Genomic DNA, 16,833 nt, shown 5'->3' on the forward strand with positions numbered 1-16,833 from the left:
CTCGGAGCGGCGCTGTGCCAGGCGTGGGAGGGGCTGTGCCAGTCTGTGGGCGGGGCTGTGCCAGGCTCGGAGCGGGGCTGTGCCAGGCTCGGGGCGGGGCCGTGCCAGGTGTGGGCGGGGCTGTGCCAGTCTGTGGGCGGGGCTGTGCCAGGCTCGGAGCGGGGCTGTGCCAGGCTCGGGGCGGGGCCGTGCCAGGCTCGGGGCGGGGCTGTGCCTCCCCGGGCTGCTAGCCCTGCTGACCGCCGAGAGGGGGAGCAGCTGCGCCGTTCGCGCCTCCCCGGGCTGTTTCCCTCCTCCTCCCTTGTCGGGATCGCGGAGCGTGCTGCGGCCGTCATGGAGGTCAGCGCGGACTCGGGTCAGTCTGCTGCCCCTCTCCTTGGGACCCACTGGGAGCCGCGGGCGGCGGCGGGGGGCAGGGGTGGGGTGGCGAGGGACGGTACAGCCCCGCGCCGCAGCGGCGCCGGCGGGCCGGTGCGTGTGCGCGGCGCGGGGGCGGGCGGCGAGGACGATGGCTCAGCTCTTTCTAAATATAAAACGCCGGTGACGGGAGGGCGGGCGCCGCTGGGCCCCACCGTCCCTCGCGGCGATTGGCGTCGAGGAGAGCCGCAGAGAGGAGAAGGAGAAAGGAGGAGGAGGAGGAGGAGGGAGCCGGCAGCCGGCCCGCTGCCTGCGCGTGTGCCGAGCCGCCGGCAGAGGAGAGGGGCGGGAGGCGGGGAGCGGCCGGGGCCGGGCGGCTGCGGCGCGTCTCCTCTCTCACCGCCTGCCCTCCTTCCCCAGCTGGCAACATGGCTGCGGCCGCCGCGGCTGCCCAGGACGAGCTCAGTAAGTGGCCGCGGCGCCGGGGGTTCCCGATCGGGCGCAGTCCCCGCGGGGGGCGGGCGGGCGGGCGGGCGTGGGGCGGCGGCGGGGCTGGGCCGGGCCGGGCCGGGCCGGGGCTTTCTTCGCTGACGCCCCAGCTGCGACGGGGCCCGGATCCCTGCCCGGCGAGGCGGTAAAGGGCGGCGGCGCCGGGCCCAGCCCTGGCCCCGCGCAGCCGTGTCGGGAAGCGGAAACTGAAGGCCGCGGCGGGAGGGGCGGCCTCCCTCGGCCCCGGCCCCTCCGCGGGCAGGGCGGGCTCGCTGCGGCCCGCCGGGGCCTGCGCGCTCTCCCGGCCGCCGGCCGGCGGCGTGACCTTGCGGGGCCGCCCTGCCCGCTCGGCGGGGAGGAGGCGGTGGCTCCTCACCCGGAGGGAGCCCGAAGGGGCGGCTGCCGGCGCGGCCTGGGGCGGCGGGGCGCAGGGCCGGCAGACCCCCGGTGCAGGCGGAGCATCCGCCACCCGCCGCCCCTGTAACCCCGCTCCCCGAAAGGGCAAGCGGCCGCCCTCGCCTGCCGGCGCTCGCTCGGCTTTGTTCGAGCACTGTCTTGTAGCTACAGAACCAGTGTAAAAACAACGCGTGCTGAAACATTAACGGGTTCGCGCGGAGCTCCGATGTGCTGTAAGCGCGGTGCTGAGTCTCACGGTAGGTATGTAGGCACATCCTGAGCCTCTGCAGCTCTCGGCACATGATTAGAGCAGCGAGAAGCGGAGGTGCGTGTCTCTGCCACGAAGCGAGCAGGGCAGGGGAAGCCCAGCTTTGTGTTGTCACCTCCAAATCCCTTTTTCAGTCCAGAGCAGTGAACGATCACCTTCTCTTTGGAGAAGCCTATGAAACTTTAAAGAACAGTTTTTCTTTCCCTGCTTTTCCTCTCTTGGAGTAGAACCGGTTCTTAGACAACTGTGAAGAGTTAATAGAAGGATAATGTATGACTCAGCCAAGCGAGAGGGCCTTTGGTTGCCCTGAAATAGTACTTGGCAACCAGCAGAGAGGAAGGGCAGAAGAAATACTTTGAGCATATTTGTGCTGTTGGCTTTCAGTTCTAAGGCATTTCTCCGTGATGTGTAACTTTTTTTTTTTTTTTTTTTGTTATTCTCGGTGTGCTGCTGTATAGGTAACATCCTCGTTCTGCTCTTTGTTAGATATTACTGGAAATAGGCTGAGTGGAATAAGGCATACAATAATGGTAGAGATGTCCTTTATGTAACCAAAAAGCCAGGATCTGATGGTGGAGTAAGAAGGATCTTTCAGTTACGCTGATCCTTGAATTGGAAAACAAATGCAAACCTATCTATTCCATTGACAATGGGGATAGCTTGTAATCGTAACCGTGAAAGACCTCACTGATGCTGTCATCCAAGAGATTGTATTGTCACTTCTACAGTGCTAACATGGTTCCGCTTGGTGAAACCGGTCAGTGCAAGATCTCTTGCTTGTAACTCCTTGGCTTTTATCTGTGTGTAATCTAGCTTCCCAGTCTCCAAATCTGATCCTGCAAAAAATTAGTCCTCAGCCATATGCTGGTTGCTACACAGCCCTTGGTGTTAAGCTACACTGAAAGGACAAATGTTCTTAGGTCAAGACTCGTGTTAATAATTGTATGATGTCATTCAGGTTATTTGTCCACTGCCTCCTTCAGAATTGAGGGATTTTTATTGGTTTGGTTAGACGTGTTGTTTTGGAGTCGGGGAGGAAAGAGAGTGGTGGGTTTTTTTTTGTTTTATGTTTTCCTAGTACCTCATTTGTCACTGAATAGAAATACTGTAGTCTTAAATAACAAAGCTAATGGAAAGCGTAGTGTCGTAGAGAGAAAGACAGGAAAACCAAACATGTGGGCCTGTTGTCTCTTGATACATTTAAATAGTTTAATTTCGGCATGTTTGGAAAGAAATCCGTTTCTTCTTAGAGAGATGGAGTAGTCCCAAAATAACAGGAATAATTACTACTAGTTTTAGGTCGGAAAATGCAGTTTCCCTTGCTTTGTATGCACATGGCTGTAGGAAGCTTTGATCTCTAGCCGCTTTCAAACACGTAAACTCTTACTGTTTGATAAGGACACTTACCAGTTTAGATGACAAATTGTTTGAAGGCAACATAAGAATGGAGATACAGCAGATTAAAAAATAATTCAAAATTAGTGAATTGGTCCTGAAGCTGGAAGTGTTCAAATGCAAGAGAAAGGAAAGTTAATCTTGAGTAAGAATAGTCAGCTACTGGAATGGAGAACCTAAGCCTGGCATATTGCAAATATTTAGATTTTGGTATGCTATTCAAGCATTTATATAAGCTTTGCTATAAAATGGAAGAATAAGTTGAAAAAAGAGAATGTATTGCCCCTCCCCCAGGCCTTCCTCGCCATTTCCAATCAGATCTTGTAAAATAACTTGGTGACTGGCCTACTTGTACCAATGCCCCCTTAAGTGACTTGGCTGTAGGCACACAGTGGGTTACTGATAGAGCCAGGAATAGCACCAGCAAATTCTGACTCACTGGGTGCTACTGTGATCATACTAGATATGTTTTCTCCCAGAGTCTAATACCATTTGAACAAGAATTTGACCCCTATTTTAGTAGTGGCACGATAGAAAATAACTTTATTCTTTCTAGTGCATGTGGAATAGTGCAGAAACATTTGCTTAGCTCTGGAGGGACTGTAGGGTGTGTTTGAGCTCTTGTTTCGGCAGGGACGTGCCCCTAAAACTATCCCTGTCATCCAGGCAATGAAGTAGAAATGCTCCTGTGTCCAGTACCCTTTGTTTGATGTAGGGCCTTTTGGAGAAGATGTGGGGAATGCTAGTACGATGTAATGGTTCTACAGAGTTAAGGTAATGGAGGAGGGTTGTGGGTTTTTATTTGATTTACTGAAACAGTTCTAGAAATGCTTTAATGTAGCAGTCCCACTAATCTGTCAAACAGAGATTTTTCAGGAAAGTGAAGACAAGTTGTGGCTTTGTGGACAGAATTTTGCTATCCCACTCTCTGCCCTGTTTTGCAGGGGACTCAGACTCTCTTTTCGGTTCCTGGGATGCTTTTGTGGTGATCAGTTAAATTATGAAGTACAGTTAGCTTGACATGTCCTAGCCCCAGAGGTTTCTTGAGTCAGGTTTTCATAAAAAGCAGGGTATGTGTTTTACTTAATGCTCAACTACATAAATATACATTGCTGAGGGGTCTGTGCAGAATAGCTGACATGCTGTGCATAATATCCGTGAATGCCAGAGGGAGCTAATTCTTTACCTTGCATAAGAACAAGGAGAACCTGAGCACACGAAATGGAACTATGCTTCGCTGAACCGAGAGGAGATTTCTTTGATAAAAAGATGGATAAACAGCTACCTCAGTAAGGCAAAACATTCAAAGAATTTACTTCTGTTATTTTAATAAAAAAAAAAAAAGAAGGGAAACGCCCTTTTTAACGGAAGGAAAGCATTAAGCTGTTTATTTATTTACTTTATCCTTTCTGTGTCTTTCTCTCAGCTGTTCCCTTTGGCAAGCTACCATATAGCAGAACGGGAAGAAGGGACATGTTGTTTCAGTGAGCGGGCTGGGGTTTTGCTGTTGGCTTGGGAGACTGCAAGATCAGTCCTGAAGTAAGAAGACTTAAAAATAACTCTGACCCTTTTATGGACAGCATTACAGGATTTGGAGGTTTCTAAAGCACAAGTTACAGCCTTGTTGTTAATGTTACTTCGTTGTAAAATTTGTATACGTTATGTGTGTTTTGAATTCTTTTCCTTTCCTTTTTGTATGAGGCGTGGTCGTAATTGCTGAAACCTATATTCCTCCTTGTAGTCTTAAGTGGAGACTGGAAAGAACCAGAAGTGAAACGTGCATTTTTCTCGCAGACAGGTAACTGCATTGCCATGGTAACTTGGGGATTTCAGATTCCAAATACACCGTGTCTGTTGACACAAATTGGACACTGCTGCTGGAAACAGGGATACAAAGCTACATCTTGTTTTCCTGCTGCTTTGGTCCTTCTACATGCAGTGAAAGGGAACGGCTCTTCGTATGCGGTGCTCATGGTTAAATTCTCCATTTACGTTCATCTCCGTTTACTTTCGTCATCTTGCAAACACTTTTTTTTTTTTTTTCCCAAGGAAACACCAAAAATGAAATATGGTATGAAAATGCTACACAGCAGCATGGAAAGAAGTTGTGATTGTGCCAAAATACATTCGTATCTGTTAGAAATTTTGCATGGACTCAATTGTATGTGTTTTAAAAATAAAACTACTTGGTATTATTTTTTTCTACTCATGCATTTCATTCCTGGTTGTGGGTTTTTTGTTGTTGTTGTTGTTGTTTTGGGTTTTTGTTTGTTTGTTTGTTTTTGGTTTTAATCCATAGTAATATGTTGACTGTCAAAGCTGTGGCACACATGATGTTCTAAGCCTACTTAATAATTAAGTAGACATGATTTCTCAGGTGCTTTCTAATGCAGTGGGCAAGTTTGACTGGGACTACGGTTGGCACATAGCTCATAAGCAGATTCTGGGTGCCATAGCAATCATCTTTCTTAAAAGAAATTGCTTCTAGCTTTCATGTTTGTAAAGGGAAACTTGCAAGAGTATCCCAAAAATAATGAATTCAGTGGTATGCTGAAGGATATTTGTGATTTAATCTTATTTGGGTTATTCCTTCCAACAGTCCCTGGCAGAACAAGGGGCTCTCCACAGTGGAGCAAGTCTAGAAGGCTCACAGAGATCTTGGTGCACCCTGCATTTTTCCATTGCTTCTGATGTGCAAGTTTGTTCTTGGAGAGGTTTTTGTAGAGCCCTGCAGGATTCGGCACAGGGTTTTCCAGTTGTGCTTGCAGTAAAGTCTCCTTCCTTTCCTCCTTTCTCCCTTTCACTTTGACTTTCTCGCCAGTGTAAGTAGAATAATGGCAATCTTTTGGTTTTTGTTTTTTTCGTGTAAATTCTCTAGACTGCTGTCAGGTCCTTTGCCTCTGACAGCATGTTCTTCCCCCAGCCCCTTGTTCCCCAGAGTTGAACTGCAGTAGATTGACTGTGGAAGTAATTTTATAAACATATATATAATTAGCTAATACAGGGGGTGCTATAGGTGGGAACCAATATCAAGGAGATATTATAGTCCTAAATTTGAGATGAGAGTTTAGTGTGAGATTGAGGAAAGTGAAGCCTTTGTAAAATCTGATCTCTTAAGTATTGGCTTTTTAGATGGGGACAAAACTACGCTGTACTAAATGTAAATGTCATCCCTCCATTACTTCTTTCTTCCAGTGCTTCCAGAAAACTTTAAAATTTGTCGTTAACTGTATTGGTCAACTTCCGAAAGGAAAAATTAAGAGTAAGTGTGTCATTACATGGACTGCATTTTAAGTTCAGGATTGACTAGTGATGGTAAAGACTGAGATGTGTAAAGCTTTCCAGTTAAAATTCAGTGCTCTTGCTGACAAATTATGGTGAGATTGCTGTAGTAGTTAATTCTAGTTGCTAAGGCATATTCAAAATGGTTTGTGTCATCTTTTTTTCCTATGCTATGTAGCAAAGCACGTTAGACCTCTTACTTTACCTGGTTTTATTGTCATATAATCTAGTGGTCCCTCCCTGAAATTAAAATCCTGCAGTTTTACTGTGAGCAGTAGGGACTGTAAAACTAGATGGAGAAGGTTTTTGGCTTCATTCTTAAAAACTTGTGAAGTGCACAGTGTGGGAATATGAGATGTGTTGGGAGCAAACCCTTTGTCTTTGCACAGTGGTCTGCTTGCTGGCACGGGCTGAACAGGGAGGCTCTGTGAAGGTTGTGAGAAGACACGAGGCAGAGAGGGAGAAGAGCTTGCTTGATGCCAGGCAGCAGGTCTGCAGCACACAAGGAGGCTGGACACAGCATCTGAGTCTCAGTTACTGCGTCCCCTGCTCTTCTCCTGGGCCATTGTGTGTGGTGCTTAAAATCTCCAGGGTTTCTGCTTTCCCATAATGAATGCGATCAGCTTGAGAGATGGTCTTAATTGTTAGTAAATTAAAAACTGGGGAGAAAATGATTGATGTGCAGTACTTGGGAGGGTTTATAGCTCTTTGTTTTCCTGTCCCACTGTTATAGATACAGCATGCATCAGCAGCACAGGAGAGTGCTCTGACAAACTCCTGGCCAGTTTCTTAACTGCAGCCAGGCAACTAGTCTCCTTTAATTTGCTGAAGAGTCCTGTCGTGCTTATGGTTAAGGGAAGGATACCTGATGGCAATATCAAGGCTTAACTGACAAGGCAACAGAGATATGGGAGAAGTAATAAATGTATCTCACAGGCAGCATAAACAAGGGGGTAGCTTTTTTTTTTTTTCCTCCCAGTCTTTATTGTTACTACAATTCTGGTTGCTGCTTATAACAACAGAATAATGGAGAAAGCTGGAAATAGAGTAGATGCTTGCAATTCCATGCATTGCTGCACTTCCTGTGGGTACCTGCAGAGTGGTTTCCTTGCTGTTCAGAAGGTGTATGTAGTCCAGTGACTACAACAAATGGCTTTATAAATAGCTTCACTCATGTTCCCTTACACTTGAGTCTGATCTGTTGCTATGTGAAGGAACACGTTGTTGGGGAGTTTCCTCAGCCAGTGTGCTTGAGGGTGGTAGGTCTGCAATGACCTCCTGGAGTTCCAGGTCTGAGGGGCAAGATGTGACGACTACATTCATTGTTTGAGTTGTTTCAGCTGCTTGGCGTGGCCTAAGCAGTCCCCAAGTACTGGTGAGGTCATCAGACACCGTGGAGGTCCTGGAGGAGGAGATCATTGTGGGGTGAGTGTGATATGAAAAGGGAGGTGAAGAGAGAAAGAAGTAGTTGGATTTGAAAAATAATAATTGGAATATGAGATGAATGTTGTGAATTTGTTGACTAGCTGGCAGCCTGATTGTGCCATGAAATCTGTCTGAATCAAGAGATTGACTCGCAAGTCAGTTTGTGTTGTTGATGCAGCAGTTTCAGCTTGTAATTTCCCTGACAGTAAAATTCCATAGTCGTCTGTCTTTTCAGCTGCCTGTCGTATTTGCTCAGCAGAAAATAAAATGTTGGAAGTTACATGTTCATGTTTAACCTGGAGCTGACAGAGGAGGAATGATGCTGTGGGGACTCTTAGTACAGGGATAGAACAGATTTTAAAAATAGGACAATAAGGGCTTCTGCAACTACGTCATGATGGTTTTGCTGCTAGAGCTGTATTAACATTTGAACATCCTTCTTTTTTTTTTTTTTCACTTAAGCTCTAACTATAGCCATTTACCTCAGTCTTTACCTCTGACCTGTACCAGTGCTTTTCACTTTTTTGCCTCTGTAGTCCTTTACAGCCAGCTGTACTCCCTCTAATCTCAGCTTACAACAGGTCACTCTACATTAGTCTTTGGGGATATAGTTCCTCCTTGAAGGATGTCTTAAGACCTGTAGTCCCTTCAAAAGCTCTGGGTCTCCTTGCTACCTGTGGATCTGGGCTTCAGTGCTGCAGTACGGAGAACAGATGCTCCTGATCCTGTGCACAAGGACTCTTCTTGCCCCAGCTGTCAGGAATGCTGCTGTGCCAGGGAAGCTTTGCTTTGCTTCTGGTTTAGCTGTAGGGGCAGCTGCATGCTGACACTTAAAATAGAGACTCTTCCATTCTTTTTAGAAAGACAGATGGTCCTCAGCCCTTGTGCTTGTGCTGCTGACAGAAGATTTTGGTCTCATCTGTTTCATCAAAGTGGTCTTGTGCTAGGTCACTGAGAAAACAGATGTTAATGCTTCCCCTCCTCTTGTGCTATTCTCTTGATCTTGTAGGATTTGGAACTTCTCCCTCTTTGCAGAGGTAAAAAAAGTAATTTTTCGCGTCTTCCTTCCTGGGTTTGGGGAGGAGACCTGCTAGCTAGAGGAAGGTGAATTTGTTACAACACTCCAGCAGATTCGTAGAGTAGTAATAGGAGCTTTGTGTTTTAAGTTACAGTAATATGTCCTGCATTTCATGCTTGGGATCTTATTCCTGTTGATGGTAATGCTGTCTTTTGGAAAAACGATAAACAAGTTGATACAAATCAGTAACTGGTTCAGTCAACATTTGTGCAGCTTTGTAAAGATTTTCTGAAAGACTCAAGTGACTTAACAGAAAGTCATGAGCAGAACTGGTTACCCTGTGTCAAAATGTCCTATGAATACTGCCAGGAGTATCAAATTACCTTGGAACGGTAGCCTCAAGCTTTCAAAAATTTGTTTTTCACTTTGTGGGTAGTTTCTTGTGCTTTCAGGTGTGCAGCCTGTTTATTTGTACACAACTGCCGCTGTGTGGCTTGCCCCAAGCTTGTAACTTGTGCTTTGCTTAGACTCTCTCTTTTCTGCAATACTAACTGTAGTTGGTCTTGGGTTCTGTTGTACCTGCTTGTTGGTTTTGTTCTGTTGACACAGTGTCTACAACAATGGGGTCCCTGCGCATGGCTGGAACTCCAGGTTTAACAGGAATAATAAGAATTGGCCGGATAGTTTTGCCCTCCGATTAACTAGAGGAGATATGGAACATCATGGTCTGAGTGCAGGTCACAGCAAACACATTTTCAAAAGTTAGTAACCCCGCAGCTGCACACCTTTGCTGTCAAAGCAGAAAGGGCAGGGAAGGACTTGGACATCCTAACCTTCTGTTTCACCTTTGGAGATGTTCTAGCCTCTATTTGAAACACACCATGAAGCAAAGGAAGTCTTAATTGCGTCTATCTTTGCTAGGAGTGGTTTCCACACGATTGTGGAGGCTAGTACTGGAAGCTTCAGGCTGGTTTCTGCCATCAACAGTTTGCTCAGTTAGTGTTAAAAATAAAAGATGGATCTGTGCCGAGTGCTGTTGAGATGGAATTAGTTTAAGAATTGTGTGCAGCGTTTCTCACAAGCCCATTAGGGGATGTTCAGAAAAAGTTGTTTTCTTGCTACAGCAATTTTGAGTTTCTGGTTTCTCTCTTTTCTTTTCTTTTTTTTTTTTTTTAACTGCAGATCAACTTGAACGTGTGTTCCTGCGTCTTGGCCATGCAGAAACAGATGAGCAGTTACAGAACATTATTTCCAAATTCCTACCCCCTGTTCTCCTCAAGTTGTCGAGTACGCAGGAAGGAGTTCGTAAAAAGGTAAGAGTGCAATTTACTGTAATAGTACGTTGTCCCGATCAGGGAGAAGGAAATGCACCTAATGTATCATGATTTACTATACTTGAATGTTCTCTGTGGAAAAATTTACTCTTTGAGGAAAAGTTGTCATGAGCATGGTAGAGAATGGGTTTATTACAACTGTTAGGTCTTAAAGAAAACAGTAATTGCTTGTATCAACAAGGTCTTTTGCACATGTGTGGCACCTGCATGTTTCCGATTGAGGCCAGCTAGCTATGAGTTAGTCTGAGACCAAGACTTAACGACCATAGAGGCAGTTGCTGTGACTTCCAGGTTAGGGCTATTGTGCAGTTAAGTCAGATGGATGCACATGTCTAGCAAACTTGCTTCCATGTGCAAAAGACCATGAAGACATACTCACTGATGTCATTTATTTGCCTGATAGAGGGATAGGAGCAAGGACCAAACCATTTTTAAGATAGAATTTGATACTTTCAGTTCCCTGATACAGAAGGCAGCTTTATCACAGATTTAATTCAGGCATATAATAAATTCCACCTCCAGGCTGTTTGGTCTTTGCCTGGTTACAGGCATAGGAGTAAGAACCAAGCAGTTTTGGAGGTGGAATTTAATATGCACCTGGGGAATTCAGTTCTCTGTGTTAGGTTAGGCATAAAAGCTCATCTGCACACCCACAAAGTAGTACAGATACACAATAGCGAGTGCAGAAACCTGTGTAACACCCTGCCCCAGCTGCTCTCAGGCCCATTGTAGGAGTCATTAGCCCATCCAAAGCCCATCTCCACAGGTCAAGGGAAGCACAGAGGCCCCATGGCAGGCAGGGATCCAAGTTAAGGACTGCAAGAAAGGAGCACCCTGCCCAGGTCCCTCCCAGGAGACCCTTAGCCCCAGTGTCCAGGCATGAAACCCATCATGATGGGTCAATGCCAGAACACCTTTTGAACTAAGAGGGTGCTATGTAGGGGTAGTGGACACAGTGGGATGCAGGGGAAGAGCATTTGGGGTTGCACAAGCCTTCTAATGGGATGTTTAGTGGATGAACCAAAGGCATGGAAAGGGATGGACCTAGGCGATTCGGGGAGGAGCAAGTGTGTGTCTCTAGGGATCAAGCACACTGGCGAATGCGTGCTTCTGCTGGTTGGATGTAACTGCAGCAGCCTCCCCTCTGCTGGGCTACAGGGCCCGGCCATAGTTCCCTGACATCATGTACTGGTCGTTCCCCCTGTTCCTCCTCCTGTGGCCACACAAGGACCAAACAGTGTTGAAGACGAAATTTAGTGTGAACATGAAAGAATTCAGTGATGTAGCTACCTTCTGTAGCAGGGAGCTGAGCTCTGTTTTACTAGTAGCTTTTTTCCCCAGGCCTGTGTTCTTGCACAAGTCTTGTGCAACAGCAGCTATGGGGTTGCATGAGGGGATCACCAAACCTAGTGTTAAGGGCAGAAGAGGTCTGGCCTGGTCTGAATTCAGGCAGAGGAACACCTGCGTGTGTTTCCTTTTCCGCCAGGAGGATGTGGCTAGAGGCAAATGGGGCAGCAGCAACTGAATGTAAGAGGTTTGAGCAGCTGGATCAGAAAGCAAAGGATGAATTCTTGTCCCTGCAGCTATTAATCAGGAGCAGCTGCCTGATGACAGAGGTGGACCAGAACCTTTCTGAGCAGAATGCAGACAGACTGTTGTGAGGTGGTGGTGGAAAATTAGCTTTTTATAATCCCCTGTTGGCCTTGTAAAAGTAGGGAAATGATCATGCCTTCCTTCACTGGATTTGTGAGTAGATTTCAGAACCTGCTTGTACTAGAACACAGATTTCTCTAAAAGGTCTGCACAAAACATGGTCCTGGTAGTCATTACATTGAATTGGATCCATAGATGTGAACGCGTTCCACTGTGCTGTAGGACAGATACTCCAGCTCACATGGAGGGTTCTTCTGAGTACTTGCTTATTGTGTGCACTTGAAGCTGTAAAGAAAGGCATCCAACTAAATAGTGAAATTTCTTAACGTATTTTTAGATGATAGTTTTTCCATAAACTGAAATGTGTTGTCTGTTTTTTTGAGCGTTGTGAGATTCAGGAAAGGGGGAGGAGAACTTTTTTTTTTGTACAGTTTTTTTTTTAAATTAAATTTTAAGAAGCCTCTTAAAATCACACAACATTCTTATGGTATATTTTAGTTTTTGTGTTAGAATGAATAATGAAATAAAAGTAATTTCTTCTTTCTATGTGTTTAAAGTGTAGATTTTTAATCTGTACAAGATGATGATAATATTATAAGCAATTATAGCACTTCTCTGTATTTCTTGGTATTTGTCAAATTCATTGCAGTCAAGGAAGTTACCCTGAATTCTGCTCATGCAATATCAGTGAAGAGAAGTTGGCTCTCAGTATTCTGTTTTCATAATAACTTCAAAATGTAACAGAAGGCTCTGTATGTTTTGATTATTTTTTGTTTGGTATTTTTTACATAGCAAAATATCAGTGAGACAGAGGGGAGGGGAAGACTGTCAATTTTTTATTCTAATGAACATCAGTGAAGATTTACTGTGGAGTGTATAACCTTCAGGTAAATCTGTTCAATATGCACATTGCCTTTTTCTGTTACTTACATTAGAACTCAACTTTTCAGTCTTCTGCTCACTCGTACTTTGCTGTTAATGTGGTGGGAAAATGTCTTAAGAAGTCTGCTGCATTTTCAAATGCTAATGACTTTTAAACACAAATACCTAGCTTTGCAGTGCTAATTTTGCCTGGTGGAGAGCAAAGAATGTGCCTATTGTTCGACTACAACTATGTCTCAGAATCGTGTTAAGGCAGTGTAAGTAGAACAAAAGCATACGTTTTTTTACATGAGCACTCAGACGATTGGAAAGGTAATCTGATAAAGGCTAATAAAGTAGATGAAATAGAAAGGAAAGAGAAGGACAAACTCTTTATTCACCCAGTGACTCTCTGTAGGCAGTGACAAAACTGCCATCCCATGCCATGTCTCTACTGTAGTAGGTAAAAAAAAAAACCAAACAAACCCAATCCACCAAAAAAACCCCACAAAACCCAACAAACCACCACCAACAACAAAAAAAGCGTGCCAACATAGTTAATTGTGGTTTGAAAGCTTACCTCATTTTAATAGAATTGACAGTGTAGCATTTGATAGCATAGGTATATGAGCAAAAAGGAACATCTGTGTGTTGCCAGTATGTTGCTGAAGTATAGGTCAGTACAGTTGTTCAAGGACTTCCTTTCACCCAACTTTAGAAGTGTGGTGTAGTTCATTCAGCACACCAGATGGACTGACTACACTCTAGTTTTACTCTCACTCTCTAGACTAACTTTCTTCTCAAGCTGGTACTGCTAGAATGGTAAAAAGGAAATGAAAATTCCATTTTTCTTCCTGCTGCCTTAACATATAGAATCATAGAATGGTTAGAGTTGGAAGGGACCTCAAATATCATCTAGTTCCAACCCCCCTGCCATGGGCAGGGAAACCCTCCACTACACCAGGTTGCCCAAAGCCTCATCCAGCCTGGTCTTGAACACTTCCAGGGATGGGGCATCTACAACTTCTCTGGGCAACCTGTTCCAGTGCCTCACCACCCTCTGAGTGAAAAATTTCTTCCTTAGATCTAATCTAAATCTGTCCTCTTTCAGTTTAAATCCATTGCCCCTTGTCCTATCACTACACGCCCTTGTAAAAAGTCCCTCTCCGGCTTTCCTGTAGGCCCTCTTTAAGTACTGGAAGGGGTTGCTTTGTTGGTCTTATCCCTGCCCTTAATTTTGTGACTGTCAGGTCAGTATTACAGCTTCATTTGAACTCATTATTCTCGTACATGTTCAGATCTAGTATATAGTGTAGCTATGTGGATAAGCTTGCAATGCCTACACCTTCTTTATCCATTTACCCTAAGAAAGTAATCTCTCTTCAGGCCACGGTTTGACATATGAGTTAGATTCAACTCTAGGATGTCTTCTACCAAAGTTCAGTTACCCCAGAAGTGTCACACAAAGAACTAATCCAGGGTAAATTCACTCCACTGGTTCAGAGGTGCTCCAAGAAGTGTTGATGCACTGGCAGCATTTCTGCCAGACTGGATACTGTGTCGCTTTTGCAGCCCATGTGAAGCCAGCAAAACCCTAAGAAGCAGTCATGCTGGGAAGTGCAGACATTTTCCTGATTCAGGTAGGATAAGTACTGCTGAATGAGATCCTTAATGCACTGGTTTTATATTAATGATTAGAGAAGCAGGACATTAGCTAAACCCTCACACATACCCAAATCCAGCCATGTCTTCTTATACCAGCCACCATGGGTAATCTGAACAGGTTCCTCAAACTCTGTTGTAGTCTCATGTGTGTGTCTCTCTTCCTTCACAAAAAAGTGTGTGCAGACAGTTTTTGTCCTCTCTAAAATAATAGGAGTTTCTGACTGCTGTTATAATAATTTTGTAACGGCAAAATTTGATAGCTGTCAGTGTTACTTAGTTTCTCAGCTTCTCTGGTCTCAGTCACATGCTTGTGTTCCACTATACAGTTTCTCTGGATGATATCTGGACGTTATTTTGTATGATACCTAGTCATGGAGTGGGTACAAAGATGATGTCTTGGCTCATATGCAGCTCAGCAGGTATATAATTACACAGAATCACAGAATGTTAGGGATTGGAAGGGACCTCAAAGGATCATCTAGTCCAATCTCGCTGCCGGAGCAGGACCACCTAGATCATATCACAGAAGAACGCGTCCAGGCGGGTTTTGAACACCTCCAGAGAAGGAGACTCCACAACCTCTCTGGGCAGCCTGTTCCAGTGTTTGAAGAAGTTCTTCCTCATGTTTAAGCGGAACCTCCTATGTTCCAGTTTATTTCCATTTCCCCTTGTCCTATGATTGAATGCCAGTGAGAAGAGCCTGGCTCCATCCTCATGACAGTCACCCTTTACATATTTATAAACATTAATGAGGTCCCCCCGCAGTCTCCTCTTCTCCAGGCTAAAGAGACGCAGCTCCCTCAGCCTTTCCTCAGAAGGGAGATGCTCCGCTTCCTTATTCATCTTTGTGGCCCTGCGCTGGACTCTCTCAAGCAGTTCCTTGTCCTTCTTGAAGTGAGGGGCCCAGAACTGGACACAATATTCCAGATGCGGCCTCACCAGAGCAGAGTAGAGGGGGAGGAGAACCTCTCTCGACCTACTAACCACACTCCTTCTCATACAGCCCAGGATGCCCTTGGCCTTCTTGGCCACAAGGGCACATTGCTGGCTCATGGTCATCCTGCTGTCCACCAGGACCCCCAGGTCGCTTTCCGCTGTGCTGTTCCCCAACAGTTCAGTCCCCAACTTGTACTGGTAGATGGGGTTGTTCTTACCTAAATGCAAGACTCTACACTTGCCCTTGTTGTATTTCATTAAATTTCTCCCCGCCCAACTCTCCAGCCTGTCCAGGTCTCTCTAAATGGCAGCACAGCCTTCAGGTGTGTCAGCGACTCCTCCCAGTTTAGTGTCATCAGCAAACTTGCTGACCATGCACTCTATTCCCTCATCGAAGTCATTGATGAATATGTTGAACAGTACTGGTCCCAGTACGGACCCTCGAGGGACTCCACTGGATACAGGCCTCCAACTGGACCCTGTCCCATTGACCACTACTCTCTGGCTTCTATCCTTCAGCCAGTTCACAATCCACCTCGCTACCCGATCATCCAGACCACATTTCCTCAGTTTAGCTGTGAGGATACCGTGGGAGACTGTGTCAAATGCTTTACCGAAGTCAGGATAAACCACGTTCTGCATATGGTTCTGACCAACTTCAGTGACAGTGATTTAGTTGCCTTGTCGCTATACTGTGACCAGGGTAGTGAGTCATCAAAAGTGCCAGACAGTATCCCCACCACCCTGTCTTTTTGACTTGAATTGGTTAAAGTCAACATGCATCAAGGACCAGCTCTGTCTGGTTTTGCTGACTCCAATTTATGTCAGTTACATTATTGCACTGCCTTGCGTGAGAATCTGATAGGGTTTGTGAGCTAGATGCAAATGTTCGGTGGCTTTTCTCAAAATTCCTTGTTCCAGAGGGGAGAGTGTCTGTAGTTTTTCAAGTTCCTTCATTCAGTTATCTCATTTAAGTGGATTTACAAATGGCACTGTGCTAATGCTATGCTAAGAAGCTCCTTCATGGGATTGTAGAGTCATGAGATAATTCAGCTTAGAGGGGACCTCAGAAGGTCTCCAAACCAACCTCCTGCTTAAAACTTGTCTATTACAAGTTCAGAACAGGACTCTGAAGCTTTTATCGAGATGGGTCTTGAAAAACCTCTGAGGACAGAGACTGTACAAACTCTCTGGGACCCTGCTCCACGGCTTGAGAGTTCTCATCATGAGAAAGTACCGTCCTGCACCTCTCTTGTTTCAACGCACCCTGAACTCTGCTCAGCTCTGAGTCCACCAGTGCTTGGGCCATCCCCTCGGAGCTGCTGCCCGGTCCTGTTGGCATTACTGCCGGGGCTCTGCCTGCCCAGGGCAGGGCTGCACATTGCTCCTGCCTGACGTCCACGAGACTCCTGTTGGCTTCTCCTCTTGCCTGAGTGATTTCAGATCTGTCTCGTTCCACTTCAAGCATAGTTTTTGTACGCTTATTTGATACCTTTATTATGGGTGTGGTTTTTTTCATTGCTTTTTTCTTCTGTGTCGTGTATTGCTCTACAGCTATGATATAGGGCAGCAATGCAGATTTCCAAGCCAGGCTCAGTTTTGAGGTGTAATAACCACCTGTGTAGAAAGAACTGGTCACCCTCAGTAATAATTTCTTCCTGACATTTCTTTTGATGGAGGTTATCGGTCGAGGCATGGTTTGGGACTTTTTATGTGTTTGTCTTAACAGTGACTCAAGATGTGTAAGAGTGGTT

General features: G+C 45.7%; 1 protein-coding gene across 2 annotated transcripts in view; it reads left to right on the top strand.

Moving 5' to 3' along the window:
* Nucleotides 1–291: 291 nt before the first annotated feature.
* The window catches only part of ECPAS (Ecm29 proteasome adaptor and scaffold), a 69,436-nt gene continuing 52,894 nt past the window's right edge, over nucleotides 292–16,833 (top strand). The window contains exons 1-3 of one of the 2 annotated variants that reach the window (XM_086628751.1): nucleotides 292–355; nucleotides 778–822; nucleotides 9,813–9,943. In XM_086628751.1, coding sequence (XP_086484877.1) covers nucleotides 334–355; nucleotides 778–822; nucleotides 9,813–9,943 — 198 coding nt within the window. In that variant the 5' untranslated portion in view covers nucleotides 292–333. The remainder of the gene's footprint in view (nucleotides 356–777; nucleotides 823–9,812; nucleotides 9,944–16,833) is intronic. The other variant, XM_086628752.1, reaches the window with a different exon arrangement.

Source organism: Tauraco erythrolophus, chromosome Z (genome assembly GCF_009769465.1).
Source record: "Tauraco erythrolophus isolate bTauEry1 chromosome Z, bTauEry1.pri, whole genome shotgun sequence".
Classification (NCBI taxonomy): Eukaryota; Metazoa; Chordata; class Aves; order Musophagiformes; family Musophagidae; genus Tauraco; species Tauraco erythrolophus.